Source organism: Physella acuta, unplaced genomic scaffold (genome assembly GCF_028476545.2).
Source record: "Physella acuta isolate Inbredline_101_S28 unplaced genomic scaffold, ASM2847654v3 ptg000222l, whole genome shotgun sequence".
Lineage (NCBI taxonomy): Eukaryota > Metazoa > Mollusca > Gastropoda > Physidae > Physella > Physella acuta.
The window spans coordinates 600,967-627,583 of record NW_026731741.1 but is presented as its reverse complement, the minus strand read 5'-3'; the positions used below and the strand labels follow the sequence as shown (position 1 = coordinate 627,583).

At 31.5% G+C, this 26,617-nt stretch overlaps 2 protein-coding genes across 3 annotated transcripts in view; one reads left to right on the top strand and one right to left on the bottom strand.

Moving 5' to 3' along the window:
* LOC131937784 (uncharacterized) overlaps positions 1-15,075 on the top strand; it is a 28,350-nt gene extending 13,275 nt beyond the window's left edge. The window contains exons 8-26 of one of the 2 annotated variants that reach the window (XM_059295423.1): positions 9-143; positions 328-532; positions 1,458-1,600; positions 2,122-2,315; positions 3,287-3,453; positions 3,698-3,840; positions 4,484-4,660; positions 5,019-5,115; positions 5,269-5,478; positions 6,192-6,341; positions 6,862-7,111; positions 7,811-8,041; positions 8,535-8,630; positions 8,847-9,025; positions 10,126-10,235; positions 10,728-10,890; positions 11,131-11,267; positions 11,794-11,903; positions 14,550-15,075. In XM_059295423.1, coding sequence (XP_059151406.1) covers positions 9-143; positions 328-532; positions 1,458-1,600; positions 2,122-2,315; positions 3,287-3,453; positions 3,698-3,840; positions 4,484-4,660; positions 5,019-5,115; positions 5,269-5,478; positions 6,192-6,341; positions 6,862-7,111; positions 7,811-8,041; positions 8,535-8,630; positions 8,847-9,025; positions 10,126-10,235; positions 10,728-10,890; positions 11,131-11,267; positions 11,794-11,903; positions 14,550-14,560 — 2,908 coding nt within the window. In that variant the 3' untranslated portion in view covers positions 14,561-15,075. Of the gene's footprint in view, positions 1-8; positions 144-327; positions 533-1,457; positions 1,601-2,121; positions 2,316-3,286; positions 3,454-3,697; positions 3,841-4,483; positions 4,661-5,018; positions 5,116-5,268; positions 5,479-6,191; positions 6,342-6,861; positions 7,112-7,810; positions 8,042-8,534; positions 8,631-8,846; positions 9,026-10,125; positions 10,236-10,727; positions 10,891-11,130; positions 11,268-11,793 lie in introns of both variants that reach the window. The other variant, XM_059295422.1, reaches the window with a different exon arrangement.
* Positions 15,076-15,436: 361 nt separating this feature from the next.
* Positions 15,437-26,265, bottom strand: LOC131937785 (SMC5-SMC6 complex localization factor protein 2). The gene is made up of 20 exons (XM_059295424.1): positions 26,217-26,265; positions 24,392-24,488; positions 23,910-23,973; positions 23,426-23,471; positions 22,956-23,018; positions 22,795-22,839; positions 22,623-22,662; positions 22,455-22,504; positions 21,985-22,144; positions 21,768-21,857; positions 21,153-21,311; positions 20,489-20,546; positions 20,147-20,260; positions 19,470-19,547; positions 18,605-18,680; positions 18,290-18,472; positions 17,741-17,905; positions 17,029-17,112; positions 16,801-16,869; positions 15,437-16,112 (listed from the first exon to the last, which is right to left on the bottom strand). The coding sequence occupies exons 2-20, from the start codon at positions 24,423-24,425 to the stop codon at positions 15,987-15,989; spliced, it is 1,704 nt and encodes a 567-aa protein (XP_059151407.1). The 5' UTR covers positions 24,426-24,488; positions 26,217-26,265; the 3' UTR covers positions 15,437-15,986.
* Positions 26,266-26,617: the final 352 nt, after the last annotated feature.

The following is a 26,617-nucleotide window of genomic DNA, read 5'->3' as shown; positions in this document are numbered from 1 at the left end:
AAACACAGGTCATTTTTAAATAAAACAAGTCCAATTGCTGATTACATGGCTCAAATAGCAGAAAAAATAAACATCATATTTGAAAGAAAGAATAAAACTGAAGTCTACAGCTACATTATTTCCAGCATAATTATAACTGGAAGGTAAAATCATTTTTAAAAAAATAATTAATTATTTACTATAAGATTAAAAGTGGGGTTTAACATTTTTATCTGATAAAAATTGTTTTAATTGTGTGTCAAATTCTTCCTCTACTCTTATGAGATTGTAAAATAAATTAGCAATGAATATAAAGTGAAAACACAACACCATTGACTTTTAAACTAGATGTGACTGTCATGGAAATGCTGGGTACTGTTCAGAGATAAATGGAGACTACGTCTGTTCTTGTGAGGCTAGAACCCATACTCAGGGACCACACTGCCGGACATGTTCCCCAGCATACTTCCGCACACTTGATGATTTTGACTGCCCTAACAAATGTGACTGTCATCCAGATGGCGTTGTCAGTTCAGCAGATCCTTGTGCTCAGGTATTTGTTTTGACTTGGTTTTGGCTGCAGTTCATGTAGAAAAGGTATAAATAAATCTCATTGTCAATAAACCAGACATGCCTACCGTCCCGCCAAAATCGGAACCGTCCCGCTTTTTCACTTAAAAAAGTAATTTGTTCCGTCATTCAGAAATTGACTCAGTTGGTTCCGATTTTTAAAAAAAAAAATTAATAAAGAGAGGTAATAAAGCAAATTGAAAAAAGGCAGGAAAAAGCGATTATCTCCCTTTGGCACACGTTTCTGTTTACTAGTTTAATTACAATATTTACCAGCATCATCTAATACTAGATCTAGTTAGTAGTATACTACTACTAGATCTAGAATTGTAACTATATCTACTAGTTACTGGTTAATTTTTTTTTAAATGTAAGCTGACATTAAGCAGTATTTAAATGTATCCTAGAGACTAGTTATATAGGACTAGAAGCCTACTGCTGTCATTAGAGTAATTTTTAATTAATTATTTTTATTTTTGACTTAGTAAAGTTGCGTCGGCGCGTATGTTCCTCTTTTTGGCTTCAAATTCCTCATTTTAGGCATAACTGTTCCTACTTTTGGCTGATAAGGGTAGGCATGTCTGATAAACAGATAATATTAAGTATAACGTTATCATCTTACTATTTATCAATCTGGCATTTACCATTTTAAAACAAACACAATCATTTCAGTATCATTTCAAATTAAATATCTGATATATATTTTCACTGTTTGTTAAGATATTCTTAATTCATTCTGCTTTTTAACTGAACAATTTTTTTTATTTTTAGAAATCTATATCTTAAGGGACATAAAAAATTCATAAAAATTCATTATACAACGTTGCCTAGTTGTGTTAGATATCACAAGATAGCCTTTATCAAATTTCAAAAGTATTTAAAGTGGGGCTTGTTTTTTTTCTTTATAGACCAATGGAGTATGTAATTGTAAAACACACGTAAAAGGTGCTAGGTGTGACATGTGCAAACCTTTCACGTACAACCTAGCTGGGACAAATATAGATGGCTGCACACCCTGTATATGTAATTCAACTGGGGCACTTTCTTGCAAGTAAGTGTTTACACAAAAATGAAATAACATTCTTTTTTATACAACTTAGATATTAAATATTGTCTCTGTCATTTTTTCATAATAGATACTTTCTTTATATTATTCTGATGTCTAGCAGAAATGTCAAAATAATGGACTGTAAAATATAAATGTAACAGTCAAATAGCTCTAACAACATGTAATTTAGTGAAATAGCTTTAACAATATGTAACTTAATCAAATAGCTTTAACAACATGTAACTTAGTCATATAGCTTAAACAAATTTTAAAGAATTCTCATTAAACTTAGCTATAAGGGTTTTACAAAAAGCTTTAGTATAGTAAGTTCTCTAGTATTTATTTGAAATAGTGCACTTTATATTTATATATTTACTTTTTAACAACAGACATAAATTTGAATACATTTTTTAAAAGCTGAGTTTTAAAAGTAGGCTTTTTTATTTCATCCTTTAGATATATTCAATATAAAAAATGTATACACATTTATAAGATTTTAAAATTCCATTGTCTGGTTATATCAGTAATGTAACAGGAGCTTGCACATGCAAAAATAACACCAGACAGCCGTCTTGTGATGGGTGCATAGACGCCCACTACGGCTTCTTCTCACTAGAGGGATGTACACCTTGCTCCTGTCAGACCTCTGGCACTGTCAATCAAAGCACGTCATGTGCTGCTAGTACAGGCGCCTGTTTCTGTAAACAATTTGTTGAGGGTAAGTCATAACAAAATAATAGTTTTTGACTTATACTATGAAGTTTCTGATTTTACAAAACATATATTTCACAAAGAACTTAATTAAACTAAATATAAATATTAGACCCATGTATCATGTATTTATGAACTCTTCTTCGTCTGTCCAGTGGACCGCTTGGTCTAAAGAAGAACTGTACTTTACTTTTTTAAATCATACGAGCCGGCCCGCGGCATAACATACGCCGCTATTTAGTTGTCGTTTTTTCTACTTTTCAGTAATTCATAATTTGTGAATTCGACAGTACCAATGCTGACACTGAAAATATTTCTTTAAAACACTATAAGTAGCTCGTTAAGGACCATAACCCCCCCCCCCTTCCTTCCCCCCACCCTCCAACGTTTAAAATCGTTTCAAACTAAATTATCTGCCCCAGTGGCGTAGGCAGGGGGGGGGGGGGTTAGGGGGGGGGGGTCATAACCCCCCCCCCATAGACCCCTCAGTATATATATAAAAAGTATGAAGGGGGGTGCAAATCGAAAGTTTGAGGGGGGGGGGGGTGCAAATCGAAAGTTTGAGGGGGGGGGGGGTGCAAATCAAAAGTTTGTCCCCGGGTAAAAATTGGAACCCCCCCCCCCTTGAGACGATCCTGGCTACGCCACTGATCTGCCCCTAATAGCTGTCACTAAACCCGACTCCACGAAGGTAAACATAGTGTGAACCACAGCTCACTAAGACCATGTAGGGGTGGGGATGATAGGGAGCGCATTTACAGCTCGTTTTCTAGCGTCTCCCAGAACAGAATTATATATATAGATATTACTGAAGTTTTCATGAAAACAATAAATTTGTAGGAACAAACTTTTTAAATGATGTTCTCATTTCATTTGTGTTTTTATTTTATTTATTTTATATTTCAATATAACAGTATGTAAAAAGGGTTTTGTTTTTAAAATGTGATTTTTTGTGTGTTTCTTTGTTGTTTTTCTAAGGCCAAAAATGCGATGCTTGTAAAAAAGGTTATTACTACCTCGAAGCAGCAAACCTCTCAGGCTGCAAGTCTTGTACCTGTCATTTAGTCGGCTCAGAAGATGAGCAGTGTGATGCCAATACTGGCCAGTGTCCATGTAAAGGTGGTGTTGTTACAGATCTTGTTTGTGTAGGTATCTACCAACAAAACCATCTTTTTAATAGTGGTCTAATTGTTATTTTTCATTAGAGAACATCTATAATTACTTGCTTACACAGTGTAGATTTGTATTATTGAGTTGCAATTAGAATAATACATCTACAATAAGTAATCATATTTAATGTACCAATGAGCTAACTTTTGGAGCATTATGCAATACATGTACTAATTAATTAAACCAGAAGTCTTATGTTTATTTAAAATAAACTTTCAGACTCCAAAAATTGAGTCAGTAGATCCAACTTTTGGACCAGTCAGTGGTGGTACCTTGATCACAATCAGTGGAAAACTTCTGGGCAACAGAGAAGATCGTGTCTCCATATTTTTGGCCAATGTTTCTCAAGAAGTATTATCTGTGTAAGATTTCTTAAAAAGTGTTTTAGATGTTTGTTTATAAATTTTAGCAAACTACAACATTAAAAGGAACTTTTTAACACTAATTTGTATTGCTAATTTTTGCCCTTGCCCCTATCATAATAAAAATTTACCTCCAACTCTCCAATCAAAAATCACACTTTCCTTCAATATTATTTAAATTATATGAAATTGATTACACCTTTTTTCTAAAAATTTCAATTTAGTTGATTCCCTTTCAAAAAGGGAAATAATGCAATTGATTTTTAGTTTGTCAAAAGAACAAATATTGCTTATCACTATTTAATACCAAATATATTTTTAATAAAGGGCCAGAGTAGATAAATATATCAATTTTTAATTATATTTACTAAATTTTATTAAATTTTACAATAAAGTCTTTTTAGAAAGCAAAATAACTTCTAAAATACAGTAAAAATATAACTTTTTAATTGTGACACTATGTCACAAAATCTTATCTCTGAACTAACACTCTAGGTTTGGCATCTTGTATTGATGACCCACTAGTAATTATTATTTTTAAAACATGTAACTGACTATGCAACAATCTGGTTTTTAGTTGACTCTGGTATATATTTTGAATGCATCCAGATCTAAATTAATATTCCTGTTTTCCTTGTTTTAGATCTCAGAATCAGATTATCATTAAAACAAAAGAGCTCTCATTTCCGCTGTTCACAAGGCCATTGATTGTAAGCTGGGAAAAGGTTGTTAACCCCAATAACTCACAAATTAATTTTACTTATAAGCCTAATCCAGTAATAGAAACATCAAATGATTTGACCATCAACACATTTATGAGGTGAGATCAAATGGTTTCCATAGAAACTCATATTTAGCATCATGGCTTATTTAGATTTGTAATCTGGACTCATTTTTAAAGATGGGATTATTTTAATTTTATCATCGGTATTTTGAATCAATTATTATATTAAATAAAAAAATAAAAGAAAATGAAGATTTATTTCAATATAATTTTTTTGCTTAAAGATGTAATTTTAATTTTATTATCAGTATTTTAAATAAACAATTAACATATCAGAGTCTATATTGAATAAGCAAATAGAAGAAAATTAAGATTTGTTTCAATATAATGTTTTTTTCTAACTTTTTCATCACAAGTTGGTTTGAAAGTGCAATAAAATCATTTTTCATCTCAGTGGTGGTTGTGCAGTACCAATCTATGGCAGTGACTTACAAAGTGTCAAATATCCATTCCTGAAATTAGCAAGGAATGTGACCACGGATCCAATTGGGGTAAAACTATCTATTTGAAAACATTTTCATTTATTTATTTTTATTTTTGAACAGATATCTTTATTATTGTCAAACTTTAAAATCTTTTAAGATGTAACATGTCTACATCATTTTGTTAAAATATGTAAATTTACGTGTTCCTATATTTTTTAGACTTGCCGTCACAACTATGACAATGTCATTTGCCAGACACCAAACTTAAATAGAACAAAGACAACACCCAAAGAGAGTTTGCAGATAAAAGCTGTGTTTGACAGCATAGAGGTAACACTTGGAAGCTTGAATATCCAGCCAGATCCTGTCTTTAATGACATGGGAAACATCAGATTTCAGTACCCTTTTGAGGACACCATCACACTATATGTAAGTTTGTCAAATTTGGTTGTTTACTGTTTATTTTATTATATTTAGTGCCAAAGGGTTGGTAAAGAAGTACCTTGTCAGGTCTGATGGGGAGAAGTTGTGGCTGATGAAGTAGAGTTCAACGTTTTCTTTGATCTCTCCGTATAAATGATTGTGTCAGCATCACACCATCAGCTTTGCTGTCCCTAACTGGAGAGTTTGGTTCCTCTCAATGCTAATTGGCTGAATTAGGTACTCAACTGAGTAGACTTAGGAGGAGTGTGAGAACCAAACTTAAGTATTTTGGCCCACCTAGTAGGCCTTGTATACAACTAGATAGTGTATTTCTATTTATTTATTTTTTGTTTTATTTGATACGAGCTGACCCGCAACGTAGCATACGCCGCTATCTACTTGTTTTATTTTTTACTTATCAACAATTCATAATTTGTGAATTTGATACAGGTGGCGATGAGGGTGGTGGCTAAGTTGCGTGGTGTTTTCTATGGTCTCCATGAAGAGGATTATATATTTGATATTCCTTTTCAGAATAACATTTATTTTTCCAAACATTTCACAATATCTGTTTAAATTACAAGACTGTCTTTTAGTTCTGGCAATTTATTGAAAATATTGTATTATAATTTTGAAAGATTAAGGTGACAAATTAATCTTTCTATGTTTATTAATAAGAATTTTGAAAAATGTTACTGAGGAGTATTTGATTGTTTAAGGGCAAGGATCTAACAGGTGGATGTAATGTGAAGGAGTACAATGTGTACCTAGGGGTGATCAGCTGTGGCATTGTCTCAATCTCAAGCACCCAAATAGTCTGTCAACCTCCGGTCTCTCCATTAAGTGGTGAAAGGAAGCTAACTTTAGAGGTGGGTTATATAAAGATTTTAGTTATACATTGTTGGAGGATAGGTTATCTACGAAGTTTGTTTGGTAATTAAAGCTTAGACATAAGTTTTAGTTTATAAGATTGTAGCTGTATAATGTATAGATGTAAGAGAAAGAAAGATTGAATTATTTGTAGATAGTAGGTGGATTATTACAGGCACAGATTTTTTGGAAGATTATAGAGTCAAGCTGAATGTATAAAAATTATTATGTTGGTTAAAATGGGTGGCACTAAGTTTAAGAAACTAGAATAAAAGCACAGTATTGAGGTAACACATTTTGTAGAAAAACAAAACATTTTGCACATTCTTTTGTAAATACAATTTTATAGAAATTAAACTCATGTAACTTAGCAGTTGTATTTTTTATATTGAATTAGGATACAGATAAAAATTGTTTAAGTTTAAATTTTAAGCATGTAAGTAAAGAAAAAAAAATTGTATCTTTGTGATGTAACTTTAAATACTATTTTTAAACTCATTTATCTAATTTTTTTTACAGATCAGAATAGGTAACATTAGGAAAGAAGTTGGGACTATGGAATACCTGGATCTGCATGAAACAACTGGCTTTATCATTATAGTCAGCTGTATTGCTGCTTTCATTTTTCTTGTGTTCCTAATAATACTGATTGTAATATTCTGCCGCTGGTACCGCAGAAGAAAGAACGCCACCACCAACACGTTTAACAACTTGGAGACTAAAGATCCTGCTGTTTCTGAAAACCCTGCAATGAATACTTACACTGAATGTAAGAGATGTTGTTGTTCAAGGGAGATAAACATATTACTACCCTGTAAAATGCCCCCTAGACATTTCCCCGTCATTGCTTTCAGGTTAATTACCCTCTGTCAATTAGCCACCCCCCCCCCCAGTACATAGCATGTCCATCCAAAAAAAAACTGCTGTAGGACATCACATTATTATATCTAATAAGCATATGAATAAAGTTAAGGATAAGTTAAGGATATGTTAAGAATTAATTAAGGATATGTTAAGGATAGTTAAGGATAGTTAAGGATAGTTAAGGATAAATTAAATATAAATTAAGGATAAATTAAAGATAAATGAAGAATATATTAAGGATAAATTAAGGACATGTTAATGATAAATTAAGATTAATTTAAGGATAAATTAAGGTTAATTTAAGGATAAATTAAGGAGAGGTTATGGTTAAGGTCTGGATATGCAGATGGCTAGGGATAACTATAATATGTATTCTCCATGGGATTGGGGGAGAGGGGGATAAATACCCAAAGGTAATTGATGTGATTGATGATAATAACCAGATGGTGCAATTGACCAGGGTTGGGAGTAATATCATAGATGTTTTGCTTAACATCAACCTATTATATGTCAAGTATTTTTATAAAACCATTTATTCATTTAAGCCATGTTTACTTTTTAATTTATTTTTACCACTTTGAATATCAATTTATTTTCCTAACAGTGACAGCTGATGCTGCACCAAAAGTAAAAGCTTCCAATGGCCATAACATGCCCATACAGATGGTGACAATCATCAAAGAGCCAAAGCTTGGAATAGTCAACACCTCATATGAAGATACAATGTTGATTGAGGAGTTTTTACCCAAAGCTGAAGTTGGTCTAAGGGACGACATCAAACAGTGTTACATTGCTAGTGGATACTTTGTGTTAGGCAGAACTTGCTTCATCAAAGGTATTACAATAATTTACATATGAGCTGAATTAAATAAATTAGACAGGGGTTTTAACTAGTTATACCATAATATAAAATTACCAAATGAACAACAACATTAATGTTGTGTTTCTTCATACAATCAAAACTTTTATTACACATTACAAATAATATTTATAATCAATTAAAATCCTTGTTTTGGTCAACAAATAATTGGGTAATTTATGCTGTATTGATAATAGATAGCTAAATAGACATTGGATAAACAATTTAATATTTATCATAATATGTTTATCTTGTACCAGTGGTAGGCTTATTGTGTTGTGAGTTTAGGTTTTCTCTTTTCTACTTTATGTAGGTATGGCTGAAAAATGTTTGTTTTGAATTTTATTTTAATGTATTTAGTATGATTGGAAACTCTTAATAAATAATTCAAATGCAAATATACTTGGATTTTCAGCCCTTTATTTCATGGTTATATTTTAAGCTGTCATTTTGTATCTTTGTTCCCCAGGACAACAAGCTTTACTTACAGATGGTTCATTACAGAACACAAGCAGCACATCAGGTCAAAAGCTGACAATAAAATCTCTCATCAAACCTATCACAGGTAGGTATTTAAACACAAAAGTTGGTTCTGACAGGTAGTTTAACAAATAAATACGTTTACAGCTTGCTAAAAATTAATGTATCTTTGTCATGCTACATATATAGATACATTATAAAACACATAAACATTTATTTTAAACAATAAACACAACTTAATTGGATTTTGTTTTTAAATTGACTATTGATACTAAATGCCACAAAATATTTTTTATTACAGAATCAGAACTTCCAACCTGGGCCAACATAGCCTTAAAAGAGAGCCTCCGCTTGAGGCGCTATAAGCACACACATGTCTTGAGTATACTGGGGATTGGCATAGATAAGGAGAAGTTCCACATCCTCTACCCACACATGTCACAAAATATTCTTAAATCTGTCATAGCTGACTTGAACAGGGTAATTAGGCCTGTATTCATGTTGTCATGGCAATAAAAAAACTTGAGTAGTTTGTCATTTATGGGATTTTCCAATTACATTTTGCATAGTTTGTGTTCAGGGGTGGACTGGCCTGCCAGTCTACTGGAAAAAATTCCAGTGGGCCCCCTAGAATAAATCTTAGTGGGCCCCCAGTAACAATGCTGTAATAATTCTATTAGACTTAGAATTAGACTTCTCATTTTAAATAAACCGGTAGTGATCTCCCCTAAACTTTCTCGAATATTCTTATATAAAACAACAGGGGATGGTAACTGGGGATATAGTTATGATTTTTAATCCATTTTAAATACTGAAACTTTTAAAAATAGAATAGAATCTCAGTAAAAAACAATTGCGCACCAAGCGAACGCCTAATAAAGGTGTGTATAATAGTGCGCAATAGTATTAGTACTAGTATTAGTACTTAATAAATTTACATTAGTTTTTTGAGAAATCGGAAGTAGCGTAAATTACTACTTCCGGTCAACGGAAATTACTCAAAATTTAACAGAAGGTAGAGAATTAGATCTTTTACTTACATGTGAAATTTCATTTATCTATCTGAAATAGTATTCAAGTTATAGGCTTTTGAAAAATTCAAAGTAGAAAAAGTCCCACTTCCGGTTGTCGGAAATCGCTCAAAAGTTGATACGGATCTACGATTTTGATATAATACTTATATATGAAATTTCATCAACCTAGCTGTAACGGTACTCAAGTTATCGTGTTTACACACGGACACACAGACACACACACAGACACACACACACACAGACATACGGACAAGATTGCAAAATTATGTTTTTCCGTATCAGTGAGGTGTAAAACGTCGAGATTTGTAAAAATCTCGATTTTTTTTTTTTTGCACGATTACAATACTTTCTCTATACTACGTATATACGAGAAAGTAAAAAATGTCGGTATTTTACCATACCTTCAGGCTTTAAAAGAGAAAAGATGCAAAAATGAAAATTTCAATCTGGGTTGGTGCCCCTTGTAAAATTTCCAAGGCCTCTTTGACACAGACAGTCCACCCCTGTTTAGGTCACAATTAAAATGTGTGTAATTTTGTTTCTCAGGAATTCAGCAATCACCAGCTGTTGAGCTTCTGCCAACAAGTAGCTGATGGGATCAAGTTCCTTGCCTCTAAAGATGTCACACATAAAGACATTGCAGCAAGAAATTGCATGTGAGTTTTGGGCACTTCTCTGTTAGCCTTGCCCACATCTAGTTGCACCAATAACAACATGAGCCATCAATAACATCAGCCTTATATTTAGATAATAAAAGATGTTTTTTTAGTTAACCTCATAGCTAATGATGTAATGGCACAGTCAGATGGTAGAGCATATAAATGCTAACCCGAAAGTCTGAATCTCAGGTTTTTGTTCATATAATGTCCATGAATACACCCAGCTGTGATGGGTAACTGACTTAAGTCAGGGTAAGTAAAGGCGGCTGGGCATAGTGCTGGCCAAATAATCCCTTCATATGTTGAGGGCTCTAAAGCAGGTGAACTCTACTTTACCTGCCCCTTGGATTGTCAGGTTTGAACAGGTACTTTTTACAGCTAATGATGTTTTGTTTGAATACTTAAGATCAGAGACTTGAAGTACTACACCAATTATTAAAAAAAAAACTATGATTTAAAAATCTATGGTACAATATTTTATCATTTTAGGGTGGATGAGTTTTTAGTGGTGAAATTAAGTGATGCAGCATTTTCATGGGATTTCTACCCTAACGAGTATGTGTATGATGAGCAGAGAGAAAGGTATTTGCCTCTAAGGTGGATGGCTCCTGAAAGTTTAACAGATGGATATTATGAAATGAGAACAGACGTGGTATGTTGCTATTTTATGCTGCTTAGTCTCTAGGCTAATTAAACTTTAAACATTATGTTAAGTTAATTAAAAAATTATTTAAATAAAAATTCAGATTTGTTTTAATTTATTGCATAATTATGAATCTTTTAAAACAGTTTACAGTATAATGCATGCAATAGCTGGAGTTTGATCAGTTTCCTGAAGTTATTAGTTACCTTGTTATAAAGCTTACATATAAAAAGAATGTCTTTGTTTCAGTGGTCTTTTGCTGTACTAGTCTGGGAACTAATGACCAAGGGAAGTTTGCCCTACCCTGATGTTAAAGATGAAGATGTCAAAGACTGTGTGCTCAATGGGTACATGTTGGGGAAGCCAGATGATCTTTCAGAGGATCTGTGAGTTGCAACCATTTGTAATAGAACTAACAGGAGTAGGAAAGAGGGCGGGGGGGGGGGGGTGGTGTGAGTAAAACCATTTGTAGCAACTGAAGGGAGTGGGAAAGAGGGAGGGGGGTAGTGTGAGTAGAAACCATTTTTTACTGAACTGAAGCATTTTATTTTACTGTAGGCCTGAGTCAAAGTGTCAGAAGTCTGCAAAGTCGAGTATATTTGTCAACCTTCCCATTGTTCTGATGTTTAAGCCATTGGGGGGAGGGGAGAGGGGTACTTTATATGACATTTGGGGAAGAGATGAGTTAAACAGAAAGCTTGATACCATTTATTGACAGCTTCTTGACATTAAAATTACATTTGCTTGCACTTTATAATAGCCTTTTAATTTTACTGTTCTTACAAATTGTGTCAAAAATTGTGTTGTACAATAGCTACATTGAAATAATGTGCCAGTAAACTTTGTTGTTGTACAATAGCTACATTGAAATAATGTGCCAGTAACCTTGTTGTGTGAATCCTTGTGTCACAGGTACAAGTTATTGTGCAGCTGCTGGTCCAGTGAAGTAGAACACCGCCCATCAATAGCACACGTGTCTCAAGTATTAGGAGAATATCTTGAAACTGATGATAGTGGAGAAGGTATAAGAAACAATTCACATGCTAGAAATGGCATTGGAAGCTTTTTGGCTCCTGTAGGAAATGATACTATTTATAGCACTACTAACATGAGCAAAGTATAAAAATGTATTGCTTACAAATATACCCCTGTTTGTTTTTATCATGTATTTCACACCATTACATGTGTTCTAAGTTAATCATTTTCTAAATTTTCTTCGTTAATTTTCTTGAATAAAGAGTTTAAATAAATCCAGAGCAATAAAAATAAAAAGCAATGCTCAGACAAGAATAAGAATCTTATTTAATATTAAAAAGTAAAACTAGTTTTTTTTTAGGGAAGATGATTCAACACCAGTTTATCAAGTTTTTAAAAAGATGTAAAATATAAAAAATTAACAGAAAAGCAGCATAACTAATTACATTTTTACAAAATGGTAATGCCCTTAACAACTACCTAACCATTATATGGTAAAACTGCTGATATAAAGTAATGATTGTTTTGATGGATATTATGTTACTTTTATTAAAATACTCAGTACTAATTTTCTTTGAATATTGACAAATAATATATTAATTAAGGTACTATTTTAATATAAATTTTTAATGTAAATAATGTAAACCATTAACTAAACATAGTTTAATGTACCATTGTTGCAGCACTGAATATTTCAAGTTAAACTTTTATAAAATGAGTTGTCCTGGAAAGACCAAATTTGTTAATTTTGCTACAGGCTACATTAAAACTGCACCTTGTTAAAAGTATCTGGCTCAAATATGTAAAGCTGATGTCTAAGTCTTTCTAAAGTATTATTTAGGGAACATCTATATACCTAATGTTGATGACCTCAGGTCTGGGTTAAGAACCCTTATGTCTAGGAATTTGATAGCTTTGAAAATCTTAAATTAATTAATTATATACACCAGTAACCTTTTAAAAATAATTGAAATGATCCTATGAACTATAAGAACTTGTTGATACAAAAAGTGATTAGATAAACTTAAGCATTGTATTTTCCAGGTTTGCCTAATATTTTCAGATTACAAAAAAGTTATTTTTTAATAGTTTTGTTTATAAAATAAAAAATACTTTCTGCACAATTGTTTTCTCTGTGTAGGCCTAAAATTTACTTGCAGTTTGAAAACTGTTGTATGACAAGTTTTTATTTTTAGCAAAACATTTTTCGAACTTTTACATCTCTTCTTCAACATATCTTATAATGTATAATGTTTAATTTCATTTGATTTCTAAATTAGTAGACAGATTTAGTTTAGCTATTCATTATTTTTTATAGGTATTTCTCTTTCTACTTAACCAAAACATTTGTTTATAACCTTCTACCACATTTAGTGAATGTGATCTTTTTATCTCACATGAAAAAATAAACACATGGCAATGCATTTTTTATTTTTGAAGTTAATATTTTACTGGTATTTTAATTAAAAGCCTTTATCACATTGTGTAAGTAAATTAAAATACCAATAATTGCATTGTTTATAATTATTATTAGTTTTAACCTTAATTTTATTTTAAGAAGATGTTGCATGCATTTCAAGATTTTGTGAACAAAAATATGTGGCAGTATTATACATGCTGCTGAGTTTAACAGTGTCAATAATATGTGGTGTAGGGGCTACAACAGAAAAATACAAATCCTGTGTTATGAATGGCTGTGTATAGCCTAGTATACAATGAAGATTTTGATATTCTGAACATTTACATCTACAATAATGAGGGTTTCTTTCTCACATTTAGCTCTATGAGGCAGGGCAGTTATAAATTTGACTAAAAAACATATTTTCTAGTTAAAATTTCAATTTAATGACTTTTTAATCTTGCCTAGTAGATAGGGGGGTTTGGGTAGAACATGTTCTGGAAATATTCCTGTTAGAAAAAACAACAACACCGATTGGCGATAATAAGTCCAGACTAACCTAAAGATTGTTTTTACTTTTCTACCAAGATACACAATTTAAGCTAGCTTGTATTGGGAAATTTTTCTGAGGAGATTGTAGCAGAGTAAGTACCTGTTGTATTGCACCTGTATAATTGTCAGAAGTTATATGTAGCAATGAAATCATATACAATGCTTAATTGTAATATCCGTATGAGTATTCATACACTGCACAGGTTTAAAGTCCCTATGTAGAAGGCTTGAGAGTGACATGGCTTTAGAATTTCAAAATACTTTATTAAATGTAACATTAAAACAGTTTACAAGAATTTATCTAGGTCTTTTTAGAAATAGCATGAGATCAGTGTAATAACTAAAGCTGTAAGTCCTGTTTGTTGGCATAGCTGTTCATAAAATGTGCAGAATTCTTTGCTCAACCATGGCCCTTTAAAATTTTGCTGTATTCCGGTAATTAGTTGAAGTGTAATAGACACTACCAAACAAAGGGACTGAAACAACTTGTACTAGTGTATCTTGTATTATCTACTTTTTAATGTTGCCAGAGATTTAATTGTAGATGTTTGCATTACATTGAATTTTTAAATTGTAACCTAAAATTTAACTTACAATAATTGCAAATTTATTTAGATTACTTTTTACCCTGTTGCAAAAGCCTTTCTTAAACAAAGTTACTGAAAGTACCTCTGCTATATGTTTGCAAAGCATGCTTATTATAGATGATTGTATATATTCTTTAAAAACTAAATATTTTCAGCAAGAAAATAAAATCATTGAAAGGAAGAAGATCTGCAGGAAAGATGCAATGATGAGTAAGAGTAGCTGCTCTTGTAACTGTGTATTATATTTATGACTTTGAAGATGGTCTTTCATAAATGTACATAGTTCTGTCCCATTCTGTATTTAATAATTTATAAGTAAGATATATTTTTATATTAGCCCATAATAGCCAACTAAGTCAAAACATTCCAGTATTTCAAAACAATATTTATTGTAATAAAATAAAAGTTTTTCACAAACTTTGATAATGCAAAAACTGAAAGGTATTTTTTAAAAAGATTATTTGGTTTCTTAGTCTTAATTGTCAGATGATATTAACAAAATTAAAAAGATATAGCAATCTTGGGCGTTTATACCATGATATGGGTAAAATTGTCAATATTGTTGAATTGTTATATTTTATTATGACAAAGATCTTAAAATGAAACAGATCTTAATTTAATTTAAAGTGTATTTTTGTTTTGTATTTGATTTCATTTATGAAAATGAGTACACATATTTCCAATGCACAACACAGTTTAAATTATCATCAATTGTATAAGTAACCTATTTTTTTCAAACTAAAATTTTATATTCATGTTTATTATTTAGGACACAACTTGATAAGTTAAATATACACTAATAGCAGATTATTTACATTTTGTTAGTACATTATTAAATTATCTTAATTAATCATGCAAATATAATGTAAAATTATGTCATAAAAGTATCTACAAATAAAAGCTTTCCTTTTTTTAATATCATGCCTTTTCTGTGTTGTAATTTAAGTAAAACTTGTGAGGTTACAGATTTTCTAACAAAATATTTTGTGTATTTGTACTGTGAATGTTACAAGTGATATTTATTCATATTCTATTGTCTTACACTGTTTGATAGCAGAATCAAGTTAGGTATAAAATAATAGTTGCTTAGCAAAGAACCAACTATAATATCATCTACCTACATGTTGGGAGACATGGCAACAAGTGAAATCAACTTCATTAGCCCTATGTACCAGTATTTCTGGAAGGATAATCCAATTTATAGAGTTTTATTTAAAAAGAAAGAAAATAAGTACCCTAGGACTTTTAAAGCATGAAAAGTTTATTTGTATAAAATTACAAATAATGAACAAAACATTGGAACAGAATAACACATATTTTACACAACTATCTTCAAATAGCTGAACATTGCAAATGTTAGGGATGGAAAATGAACATGAATTAAGCATTTTCCAACTTTAAGATGTACAATTTTGTATCATCCTGGATTAATGAATAAACTCTAAATAATGAATAAGAAAAGATATTCAAAATTTCGCTCCATTATTTTTTAATTGTCCAAATATCTCCTCATTCAAAATGGCAGTGTAGTATCTCCTCCTTCATTATTTGAGTCTAACAATTTCCTCATTCAACATTGGGGGTGTAGTATTTCATGAGTCAGCTTTGGGGTCCATAATATCATCGTCATCATCCCACTGTGGTGATTTCTTGTCTTTGAGAACTTCAACTTGAACTGGTTCATGTGAAGCTGCAGTCATCCATGTAAAGATGCTCCTCTGTGGGTTATTTGAATAAAATTACATTAGACAATCTGGTTTGTAATAATACAGAATTGAACTATAACTTAGCCTACATGAACATCAAGTCCTAGGGTTTTTCTTCATTTAAAAAAAAATGCATCAATACTATAGGAATATATTTAAAGTACTTAACAGAGGTGAAAAAAATATAAACACACTATGGATTGAGATGCTTCAAACTTCTTCTTCTTCTTCGTTCTTAATTTTTAGTGTTGGGAGGGATCAAGCCTTATCTGCCAGAGGGTTTAAACTCAAGACTTTTTTCAAATTTAGCAACCATGAGCTTTGCCGACTTGACCATGCTTCCATCACAATTAAGGATTATGTGTCAACTGGTTATGCGCCATTGAGGCCATTGACTCCGATTTCAGCCTGCTTTTCTTTTTGGATTTGCTTCCATAGCCTTTGTCCAACCAAGAACAAACTACAAGGCAGCAGTTGTTTAATTTTGGAGTTGTCTCTCCTAGAAGAGTGGCTGTCCCCAGCAAACGAGCCTCATCTGCCAGAGGGTTCAAACTCGAGACTTTTCTGTTTAGCAACCATGAGCTTTACCGACTCGACCACGCCGACCCCTATGCTTCAAACAAAACTTCTAAATTTAATTGTAACAATGAATAGTTGTCTCACAATTGTAAAAGAATGTAACTCAAGTAAAGTAATAAACCTGTTTGCTTTTAGAATTCTGTACTGTCATTGACCACTTCACAATCAAATGGTTTATGCTGCCTTTTACCTGGATTTAGAAATAAATATTTCATGTTAAATAGGTTAAAACATACTGACTTTAAATACACATTTTCATGGGGTAAGGTAGTTTTAAAGAAAATATATGACTAATAATAATAAAATATAGTGAAAACTAATGCTTTCTTGAAAGAGAGTTCATCTTTACCTTTGAAGAGTCTAATTTGTCCATATTGTCTTTTGTTTCATTCATGACAACCTTGATTTGGCTGATCAAATTTTCTAGATCAGGCTAAAAAAAATGTTCACACTTATATAGTTTAGCCACTTAATGCAGACTTACTTCATCTGTTACCCACATCCCCAACTATACCCATTGCTAACTGCCCTCACCTCCATACAAACCCAAATCACGAAATTTATATATATTTATAAGAAAGTTATGTCATTCAATTCAAATTTTGTTTTATGTAATGAAACTAGCTGCATAATGCAGAATAATAAGTTAAACAGTCTATCATATAGAACGGATGGTTCATTGGGTGAAGGAAATAGAGATCATCTGTTGATCTGTTGGGTTGAATAGTCGAGTGTTTGACTTTGGTTCACATCCATAACAAAGCTCTGATAGGTATCTGATTCATGTTAGGGAGAGTAAAGATGCTGACCACACGTTCCATTCATATGTCAAGGTCTCTGAAACACATGAATCCTACTTCGCCTACTCTACAGACCATTAAGAGTACTTGATTTTTTAATTTTTTGTGTTGACCTCTGAACTTACCACTGAGTCGACCTCTGAACTTACTACTGACTGAGTCGACCTCTGAACTTACCACTGACTGAGTCGACCTCTGAACTTACCACTGACTGAGTCGACCTCTGAACTTACCACTGACTGAGTTGACCTCTGAACTTACCACTGACTGAGTCGACCTGTGCAGCTCCGCCCCAACACACCCATCCAGCAACTCTAGAGCAGAAGACAGTTTATACAGGTCAGTGCGGACAAGCTGCAGTAGGCCAGTGGTCAGGGCAGGCTGGTTGTTCTCACTGGTAGCCCCAAGGTTTAAAATATCTGAGAGCTACATTGTGAAAACATACATGTTAGCCACATTGAAAAATATAAGAGTAAAATATATTCACATGTATTTATAAATACTTAATCAATCAAAAATTTAAAAAAATAAAAAAAATTGTGGATATCCCTTGAACTAAAAAAAACAAACTTGATCATTTCACAGAGAAATTATTTTTTCAACATTTTAAAATTGTTGTTTTACACTGATGAAAACATACATACAAGAATTAAACATTATGATTCTTAAATTGTATGACACTTAACATACAAATTAAATTATAAACTTTAAGAAAATATTGTACTGTATATCACTACTAAATCTAAAAACTGTAAAACAAAACAAAAAAAATTAAATATAAAACAAAACAGTAAAATCAAGTGTCATTACTTTCAGGTCTAGAAGTTTCTCTATCTGAACCTCATCAGCTATGAGTAGCTGACGCAAGAATAAATAGCAAAGTCGACTTTTTAAATAACATCCCCTTGCACTACTTTGTAGCAACTCTGTAAGATAGCACTGGTTGTGATGGTCATCTGTTAGCTTGGACAGCTTCATACACAACTCTATAGCCTAAGTTTAGATTAGTTCAGAAAAATGGTTACACAAAAAAAAAAATAACCACAAAAATCCCCACATAATACAATATTTTCAAAATTCTAGTTCCTTTGCTGTACAAAAAGTGAAGATCAGATATGAACATACCACTGATGGCCACTCAGATAGTGTGTAACACTCTAATATGGAGCTTAAGCACCTCAGAAACTCATGACAGCTTAAACTGTTGATTGAAAAGGAAAGATGAGTGGAAAATTATTTTTAAAAATAAGTAATGCAGATAGTACAAGGTTTATGCAGATTTGATTAACACTCATTTAAAGGTCAAACTGGTTTAAACAGGTTTGATTTACAAATATTCAAAGGTGAAGGGCTAAGGTTAGAGGAAAGGTACATAATATTTATAAAAAAACAAAACAACAATAGTTGTCAGAGATTCACCATCATGTATTAAGACCACTATGTTATTTATGAAGAAAGCCAATGTTCCAGATCACTGTGTGAAACATACACATGTGTGCAGAGGGCAACATGCTTAAAACAAATAAGGCAGTAAAAGGATGGTACATACATTTTAGTCTAGTATGGGATGTTGCCAACTAAATTTCTGGAAATTTAGAGACTTCATAAACTCTGAACTTTGCTAGAGCAAAGTATATTCTGCATAATTCAGGACATAAAAAACTTAAATTGATTGAATTCTTTCTTTTATTCATTAGATGCCTTATTCTATTGGTTAGGGGTCATCCATTTATGATGTCCACACAAAAATTGACTTTTGTGGACCGGTGTGGACTTCTAATAGGGAATTAAGTGGACTTGGGGGTGGTGGTGGGGGGTCCAAAATCCAAAAAAATTTGTGGACGTCATAAATGGATGACCCCTTAGAAACAACAGGCAGAAGAGTGAATGAGAAATGTTAATGAAAGAAAACTATTGTTGCCATCATCAGGGTAAATGTGAAAAAATAAAAATTAATGTTACAAACATACGTAACACAAATTTTACAAACCTTTGAAATGAGATGTCTAATGATGTTTTAGCAAGCATCAAAAACATCAAAGTCAAATCTTCCTTGGTCAATGGAGGTCTAGTTTAATAGAAGAAAAACAGATGCAACAGCTTTATATTTTTTTAGTATTGTTTATATCAATAAAATTGAGTATTCAAAGTTAAAACTTTTGAAGAAGCTAAGAAAAATTTAAAAAACAAGTATGATCTATCTTAAAATGTGATAGACTTTCTATTTTTACATCAAACCATAAAGACATGCAAAAAGTATGAGTTTAAGAATAGATTTTAAATGTATCTGAAGTCTACACATTTAAAGAAGCAGAAGTCTACACATTACATGAAAATGCGTGACTTTTAAACCCAGTTTCCCATTGGAAAACCATCTGTTGGTTGCACTGTTCAACACAGACCAATATCCCACTAAGCTTTTGCCCCTAATGACTGCTTATACAGTTGTGCAGGGATTGAGTTTGGCTTAGTGTTAACTTCCATGCATAAAATATATTTCAGTTGCACATTGAATTCTAACTATTACAAAAGTAAAAAATAAATAGTGTGGCAGTAGTCAGTATTAAAAATGGGTTTAAAAGGATGTAGGTTTATCAAAAAATATCCCATATCTAAATTAAATACTATTTACTATCACACACTGAATATTCTAGGATATAGGCCTACCTCATTTGTACAAACAATGTTAATACATCAAGTACTTTCCCAAAATTTTTGATAATTTGACTACAATATTGAATTGGTTCATCAGATTTTGAGGCATCTTTGGATAATGCAGCACTGAAACAAAAAGTTATTCAGCTAAAATTAAAAAAAAGGCAAATAATTAAAATAGTTGGCTATAAATATTTATATTCTAATATAGATAATTCATTTTTATTAGCGTTACTATACTATTTAAATTCAGCTGAATGCTTAAACCAACATATTATTCCTGAAACATAATTAGACAAACAACTTATGTAAAATGTAATTTTAAAATATTTTGTACAAAAGAAATGACTCCACCTAACATCAACGGCACTGTAAACACTTTGTTCTCCAAGTACATCTTCGGCATCAGCACCTGTAAAAATAAAATGTTACATACCTCTTAAATTAGTTTTATACAAACTTACCTTTATAACTTTCATTGATGATATTTGTTTAACCATCCCAATTCTTATGACAAGTATACTTTTCATAATACAACATCTAAATATAGCAGCAATTTTATATTAAAGTTACTTTCTGTACCCAGTTGAACACTAAGCAGACCAAACCTAAAATATTTAGTACATGGTGGTGACAAAACCCATTTTTGAAGGATATTGTATCAGAGTTAGAATCAAGGCATGATGTAAGTTAACTATTTAAAGTTATTTGCTTAATGATCACATTATCTAACAGTAATTTATTAGTATTTGGAAAACACTTTTTGATTTTTATCTTTCACAACACAAAAAAAAAAACAGGTTGGATTTTTGTTTAAAAGAGAGGCAAGTGTCTGCGTGCAAACTTTATGCTGAAATGAATGAAACATGCTCTAACCACCAACCTAAATTTAATGCTGCAGTGAATGAACCATGTTATATCAACCAACCCAAATTGACCAGCAAACGTAGGAGATCCATTGGCCCCCACCAAACCAAATTTAATGCTGCAGTGAATGAAACATGTTGTATCAACCAACCCAAATTGACCAGCAAACGTAGAAGATCCATTGGCCGTGGACACCAGACTGCTTTATGTCTCCCAGCTTCTGACATTTTGTGCACCTGCAGTTGTTGAATGATGAGCTTCAGATTGTGATGACAGGATTCAACAGTTATTGGGGACGTATGGATGGACACTAGAATTTTCAAGAGAAACAAATTCAGTTCATGGTTTGTATTAAAATTCACCCAATATATTTTACTAAACAGGATAACATTTTCAAAACAAATAATTTTTTATAAATTACTTTTAATAAAAAAAAAAAAAAAAAAAAAACAAGAACCTTTATCTTTTTGCTAAATAACAGTAATTCTCTATAATATATACATTATAGGCTGTTTATAAATTAAAATAAGGATAAGTATTTCTAACAATCAACCTAAATAGTGTAAGTGGTTAAGTTCACAAAGCTGGAGACAATGATATAGACTATATCAAGCAAGTCATAAAATTATTGCTAGTCTCAAACGAGAGATCAACAAATAATGATCAATTTCATAACAATCAAAGCAGTTACCAGTTAAGTGTTGTTTGAACAAAAATAGTTGAGTACTAATGTCAATAGCCTACTTTAAACAAATTCAGTACTTACTCAAGTTCCACAACCACAACAAGATAGAGTCAAGGGAGGTAACTTTGCTTGCAGAGACCACAAGCAACTTGGACAGTAGCAAAGAATTTACTGTAGAATAAAACAACTGCACACAGTGAAAATCGAAATACATATGAGCTTTCAAAAATTATGTTTAGCTTAAAAATAAATATAAACTATATAAACTATAAAAATTTGGCTTTAATAAAATTCTTACAATTGGATGACATAATAGCTTTGTCTAACGCAGAAGATCCTAGCTGGTATCCAAAGGTCACAGGTTTAACTGACTGGGTTAACAAACAACAAAACTTCTCCTGATGAAACACGAGCAAGCCAGGGTGAATTTTTTTCAGCTGGCTAGGCTTGACCTCTAACTGAAAAATTGACAGAGTGACATAAATTGAATAACATACTCAAATACTATCAATATCTAACACAACATTTTTTTTTACATTAAACAATAAATTAACTGTTAAAATAAAGTATATGTTGTGACTAGATGAATCATAAACATTAACATATGGGAAAGTAAATGTAGATGTTGCATTACCACATGAACATACTTAGACTAATAGTTTTAAATTTTAATTCAGAAAGGTCCTAAGTTTTATTGTTAGACAAAGTTTCAGCATATACCTAATTAGTAGATCTTAGAAAATAAAAGCTATATTAATCTGTCAGTACCTTGCAAATATGATCTGCATGTTCAGTAGCTAATTTGTGTTTGTCGTCATCTAAAATTATTAAAGCAGACAAAATAAGTTTGAAATTTTTAAACAAGTATCTAAATTAAACAATATTAATTTATTTTAGAAATTAATAGTTAAGTATCTGATATAAAGTTATACTTACTGAAGTAGCTGTCTTCATAAGTTTTATTAGAAATATCATTCTGTAAAATTTAAGATTTTATAAATTTTATTTAATAAATAATATTCACTTCTTATTTATCGCTGCATCCCAAATGTATATTTTTTATTTGAAGTTAAATAAAAAAAAAGAAGGTCAATAAACTAATTATTACCAGCAATGATTGCTTTATTTCATGTAGATCATTGGACTTTTTTTCCTGGTGAAAGAATATGTTCAAAATTTAAAAAACAATCATTTAGCTGAAATATAAAAATATACCATGCATGTAAGATTATGGTGAAAAATAAAACTTGCATATCAAAGAGAAATTACCTCAGATTTTATCTCTAGAACAAGAGATTCCAACCTGTTTGTCAGGGCAGCTGAGTTTATAGGCTTGATAATGAATATAAATATAGGATTAATAGGGTTAACTTTAACTATAATAATACAGGAATAAAAGAGAAAACAAAATCAAATTTCTTGAAATTAAGTTATTTGTATTCTTTAACAATAACATTTATTAAACAAGAAGAAAAACAAATGTTAAGGGCATTAATGATGACTTAAGTCATGATCCCCTGATTTTAATAGTTAATAGTTCAGTAAAGGAAAACCATATTGCTTTTATAAAATGCTAATAATTGTAAGTAGAAATAGAAAAGTAACTAATTAATGAAACAAACTATTCACTTCAAGTTAAGTACTTTTTTGGAGAATTGCCAGTAAGCTTTATTTATTTCAGATTATTGATAATTGTTTTTTTATGCTAATCAATTACTTCTTAATATCAAATTACTTACCGGATTAGAAAAGTTTTCAGATGTATTAAGACTTGAGGCACCAAGGCTATTATGTTTAAAAAAAAAACTATTTAGAGTGCAAAGTTTACTACATTTTATCAAATTTTAAACAGCCTAAAGAGTACATTGAAAAAATTATAAAATTTGCATGGTTTATAACTACCTCTGAAAAATAAATAAAGTAGGCCTATTGTATCAACATTTATTAAAGAACTCTGCATTATTCAATTATTATAATGTTAGACAATGCGGTCTGTACTTGGTCTAATAGTAAACAACTCCGCAATAGTGGCTTAGTTTGAAAAAATTGCTTATGTATGTTGTTTTACTTCAGGCAAGTGAATCTTATCAGTTCTATTAACTATCAGGAATTATCAAAAGTGGGAACAGTGCTGCTAAACATAACCCAAGGTCCCTGTAGAGCAAATGCTGTGCCCTAGGTGTACAATTCTTGTAGGCCTACTTATAATTTATTGATACTAACTCATCATCGTTATCCTTCTCTCCAATGTACTTGTCGATATCTTCAAGATCATCATCAGAATCATCTATAGTAAAGAAAAACAAAAAATTGTATAGAAAGTCTTTAGCCAAGTGATGACTAATGCTTTATACTATAGCGTTTAGCAATATTAAATACTATTGGTTCTATTGCTGTGCACATTATAAACAGAAGCATGTAGAGAGTAAAATATACTAGAGATAACAAACGAATTAGCTGGATTAAATGAAAGATCTTTCTAACAAAAGGTAACCACAGCTGACTTGCATTAAATGGTAGGACAAATTCAACACTAATACTAATACCTCCCTTTCAAGACACAGAATGTATTAATCTACAGATTTAGGAACAAGATAGTTTATTTCATTTATTTTAATTTTATTAACCTTATATCTATGATCTTTACCTATAGTGTATAAAGTTAATTTATTTTAAAGAAAAGCAAATTATTAACACAAACTGACCAATCACTGTAATATCATCTGGTTGTTGCTCCATTTGTGGTGTTTCACTAAACTGTGTTTAGCTTTATTCACTTTATGTTTATGTCATGGTTTTTATCTGTAAACAAAATAATATTACATTCATGCCGTATGAATAATATTAAATTTAGCATGGCTTGTTGTGCACTCATGGTATTGCTAAACAATTAAAACAACAAGTTAAACCTACACCCAAACAAATTGTCACTAGCTCAATGTTCAAAATAAATATACGCTATGCTGCTCTCGTTATAGACCTAAATAAATACTTCTTAATAGTATATTGGTATTCAAGAAAGAGAGCGGGTGGTATTGAAATTTTACAGGAAATTTGAAATCTCATTACTTAATTAGTTAATTTAATTATCCCTAAAGAAAATAAAGGGAGATAGTTTATTTTATTAGTTTATTAGATCAAATGTATTACGGCACAACACACAACAACATGCATGAGTGGTATGTGGCCTGACCTATTATATATATACATAATTGCTTTGAGATTATATTTAACTCAATGCAACAAACCCGCCGGTTGGTTGAGGCTACACCGGGGGTTCGTTCTGCTACGTCAGAGGTGGGCAACGTGCGGACCGCGGGCCACATGCGCCCCGCCACTGAGATTTGCTTCATGCCCGCGACCGAAAGTTCATCTCGTATTTTTTCCATTAGTGCAGGCAGTGAAAATATGCACTTTTACGGATTGCCAGTTTTATTTCAGTTTTGTCTATGCAACAGTAAAATTTTAACATTTCTAAATTAAGTGAATACATGAACCATCCAAAAAGCGTTAAATTGGTGATGAATCCCGTGTTTAATGAAGAATGGACACAAAGTGTGTTTACAGTGTCATCAAACAATTGCCGTATTTAAGGAGTACAATCTGAAACGACACCACGAAACAAAACATAATCATTTTAAATGGTACGGCCCTCCATTTAAACCCGCTACTATAAAGTGGCCCTCAAGCCAAAACAATCACCCACCCCTGTGCTACATAATAAATCAAAAATTTATTTACAATGATAGAATATATGTTTGTGGCTCCTCTGTGTTCTACACAAAAGAATTGATCTATCGGCGGCGGTATTTCTGGCGGTTTCAAACAAGGTGGTATACTAAGTCTGCACAAAAGATGGTTAAATTGACAAATTGTCAGAATGTCTAGCGATGGAAAAAATTGGAAGTTTTAACAATGTAAAGGAAAAGTCTTTTATGTCTGCATCAAATATCTCTGTAAATTGGTCGCGGTAATATTTTTGCAGATAGTATCGGGTGGTGGTAAAATGCGAGGCAAAAATATCACATGACCGACAGTTTTCGTGCCCTTCTCGAAGTTTGACGCCTCGCCTTTTCGCAATTTCCCAACACCCTTTTTCCAAGCTACCAATCTTACCCTATCTAGATCTAATATACTATAGTAACTAGATCTAAAAGATCTATAATCTACTAATTCCATTTACTATTTTTTAGGGCTAGATAATTAATTAATAATTAAAGTTGGGGCAATGGGGGAAGGGCTTGATGTCTGAAGGGGTGTTAAATAAATAATTAAAGGCCAAAGGTGGAACTAAGGCTAAGGCCTAATGTAAATGTAGATCTAGTTTTTAATAGTTTTTTAAAGTTTCGTTTGGGCCTAATTAATACTAATTATTACTAATTAATAATTAATTTAAATTACTTTAAAATTAAGGCTTAAAAGTTAATGCATTAGAATCTATAATGGATATTGAATTATGAATAATTATCATGAATAATTCACTCATTAGCTTATAGAATATAGATCTAGATTTCTAAATCTAATTCTAACCTAAATCTATGTGCTTAAGCTCTATGTTAAAGAGTCAGAGTTATTAAAAGACCTCGTACATACATAAACAAGGGGCGAATAACTCAAAGTTCCTTTATAAACGACAGGGTATATCCGAAACTGTACGTTAAAATAGTGTTAAGTTCTTATTTTACCCTAATTAACTAAATCTATTTATTAGAAAAAAATTAAAAAACATAAGAAGTCAATATATCTACTTGGTATATAGATCTAGCTTCTTAATTAACTAGATCTACTAAATAGTTTTTCAGGATAAATCAAATAAAAGTTTATCAAAAAAGGGATTTTCCCAATCAAACAAAAATAAAAGGAAAACTGAAATATACTACAATTTCTTATCTAGCTCAAATTTAGTTTCGTATTTTAATACAAATAATGAC

What these genes read in the sequence shown, in the direction of transcription:
- LOC131937785 (XM_059295424.1), bottom strand. Translation starts at nt 24,425, where the DNA reads ATGGAGCAACAACCAGATGATATTACAGTGATTG. An exon ending in TATCTGAGTGGCCATCAGTG is followed by an intron (nt 18,473 to 18,604) that starts GTATGTTCATAT and finishes ATCTAAACTTAG; the next exon opens with GCTATAGAGTTGTGTATGAA. An exon ending in ACAAATTAGACTCTTCAAAG is followed by an intron (nt 16,870 to 17,028) that starts GTAAAGATGAAC and finishes TTCTAAATCCAG; the next exon opens with GTAAAAGGCAGCATAAACCA.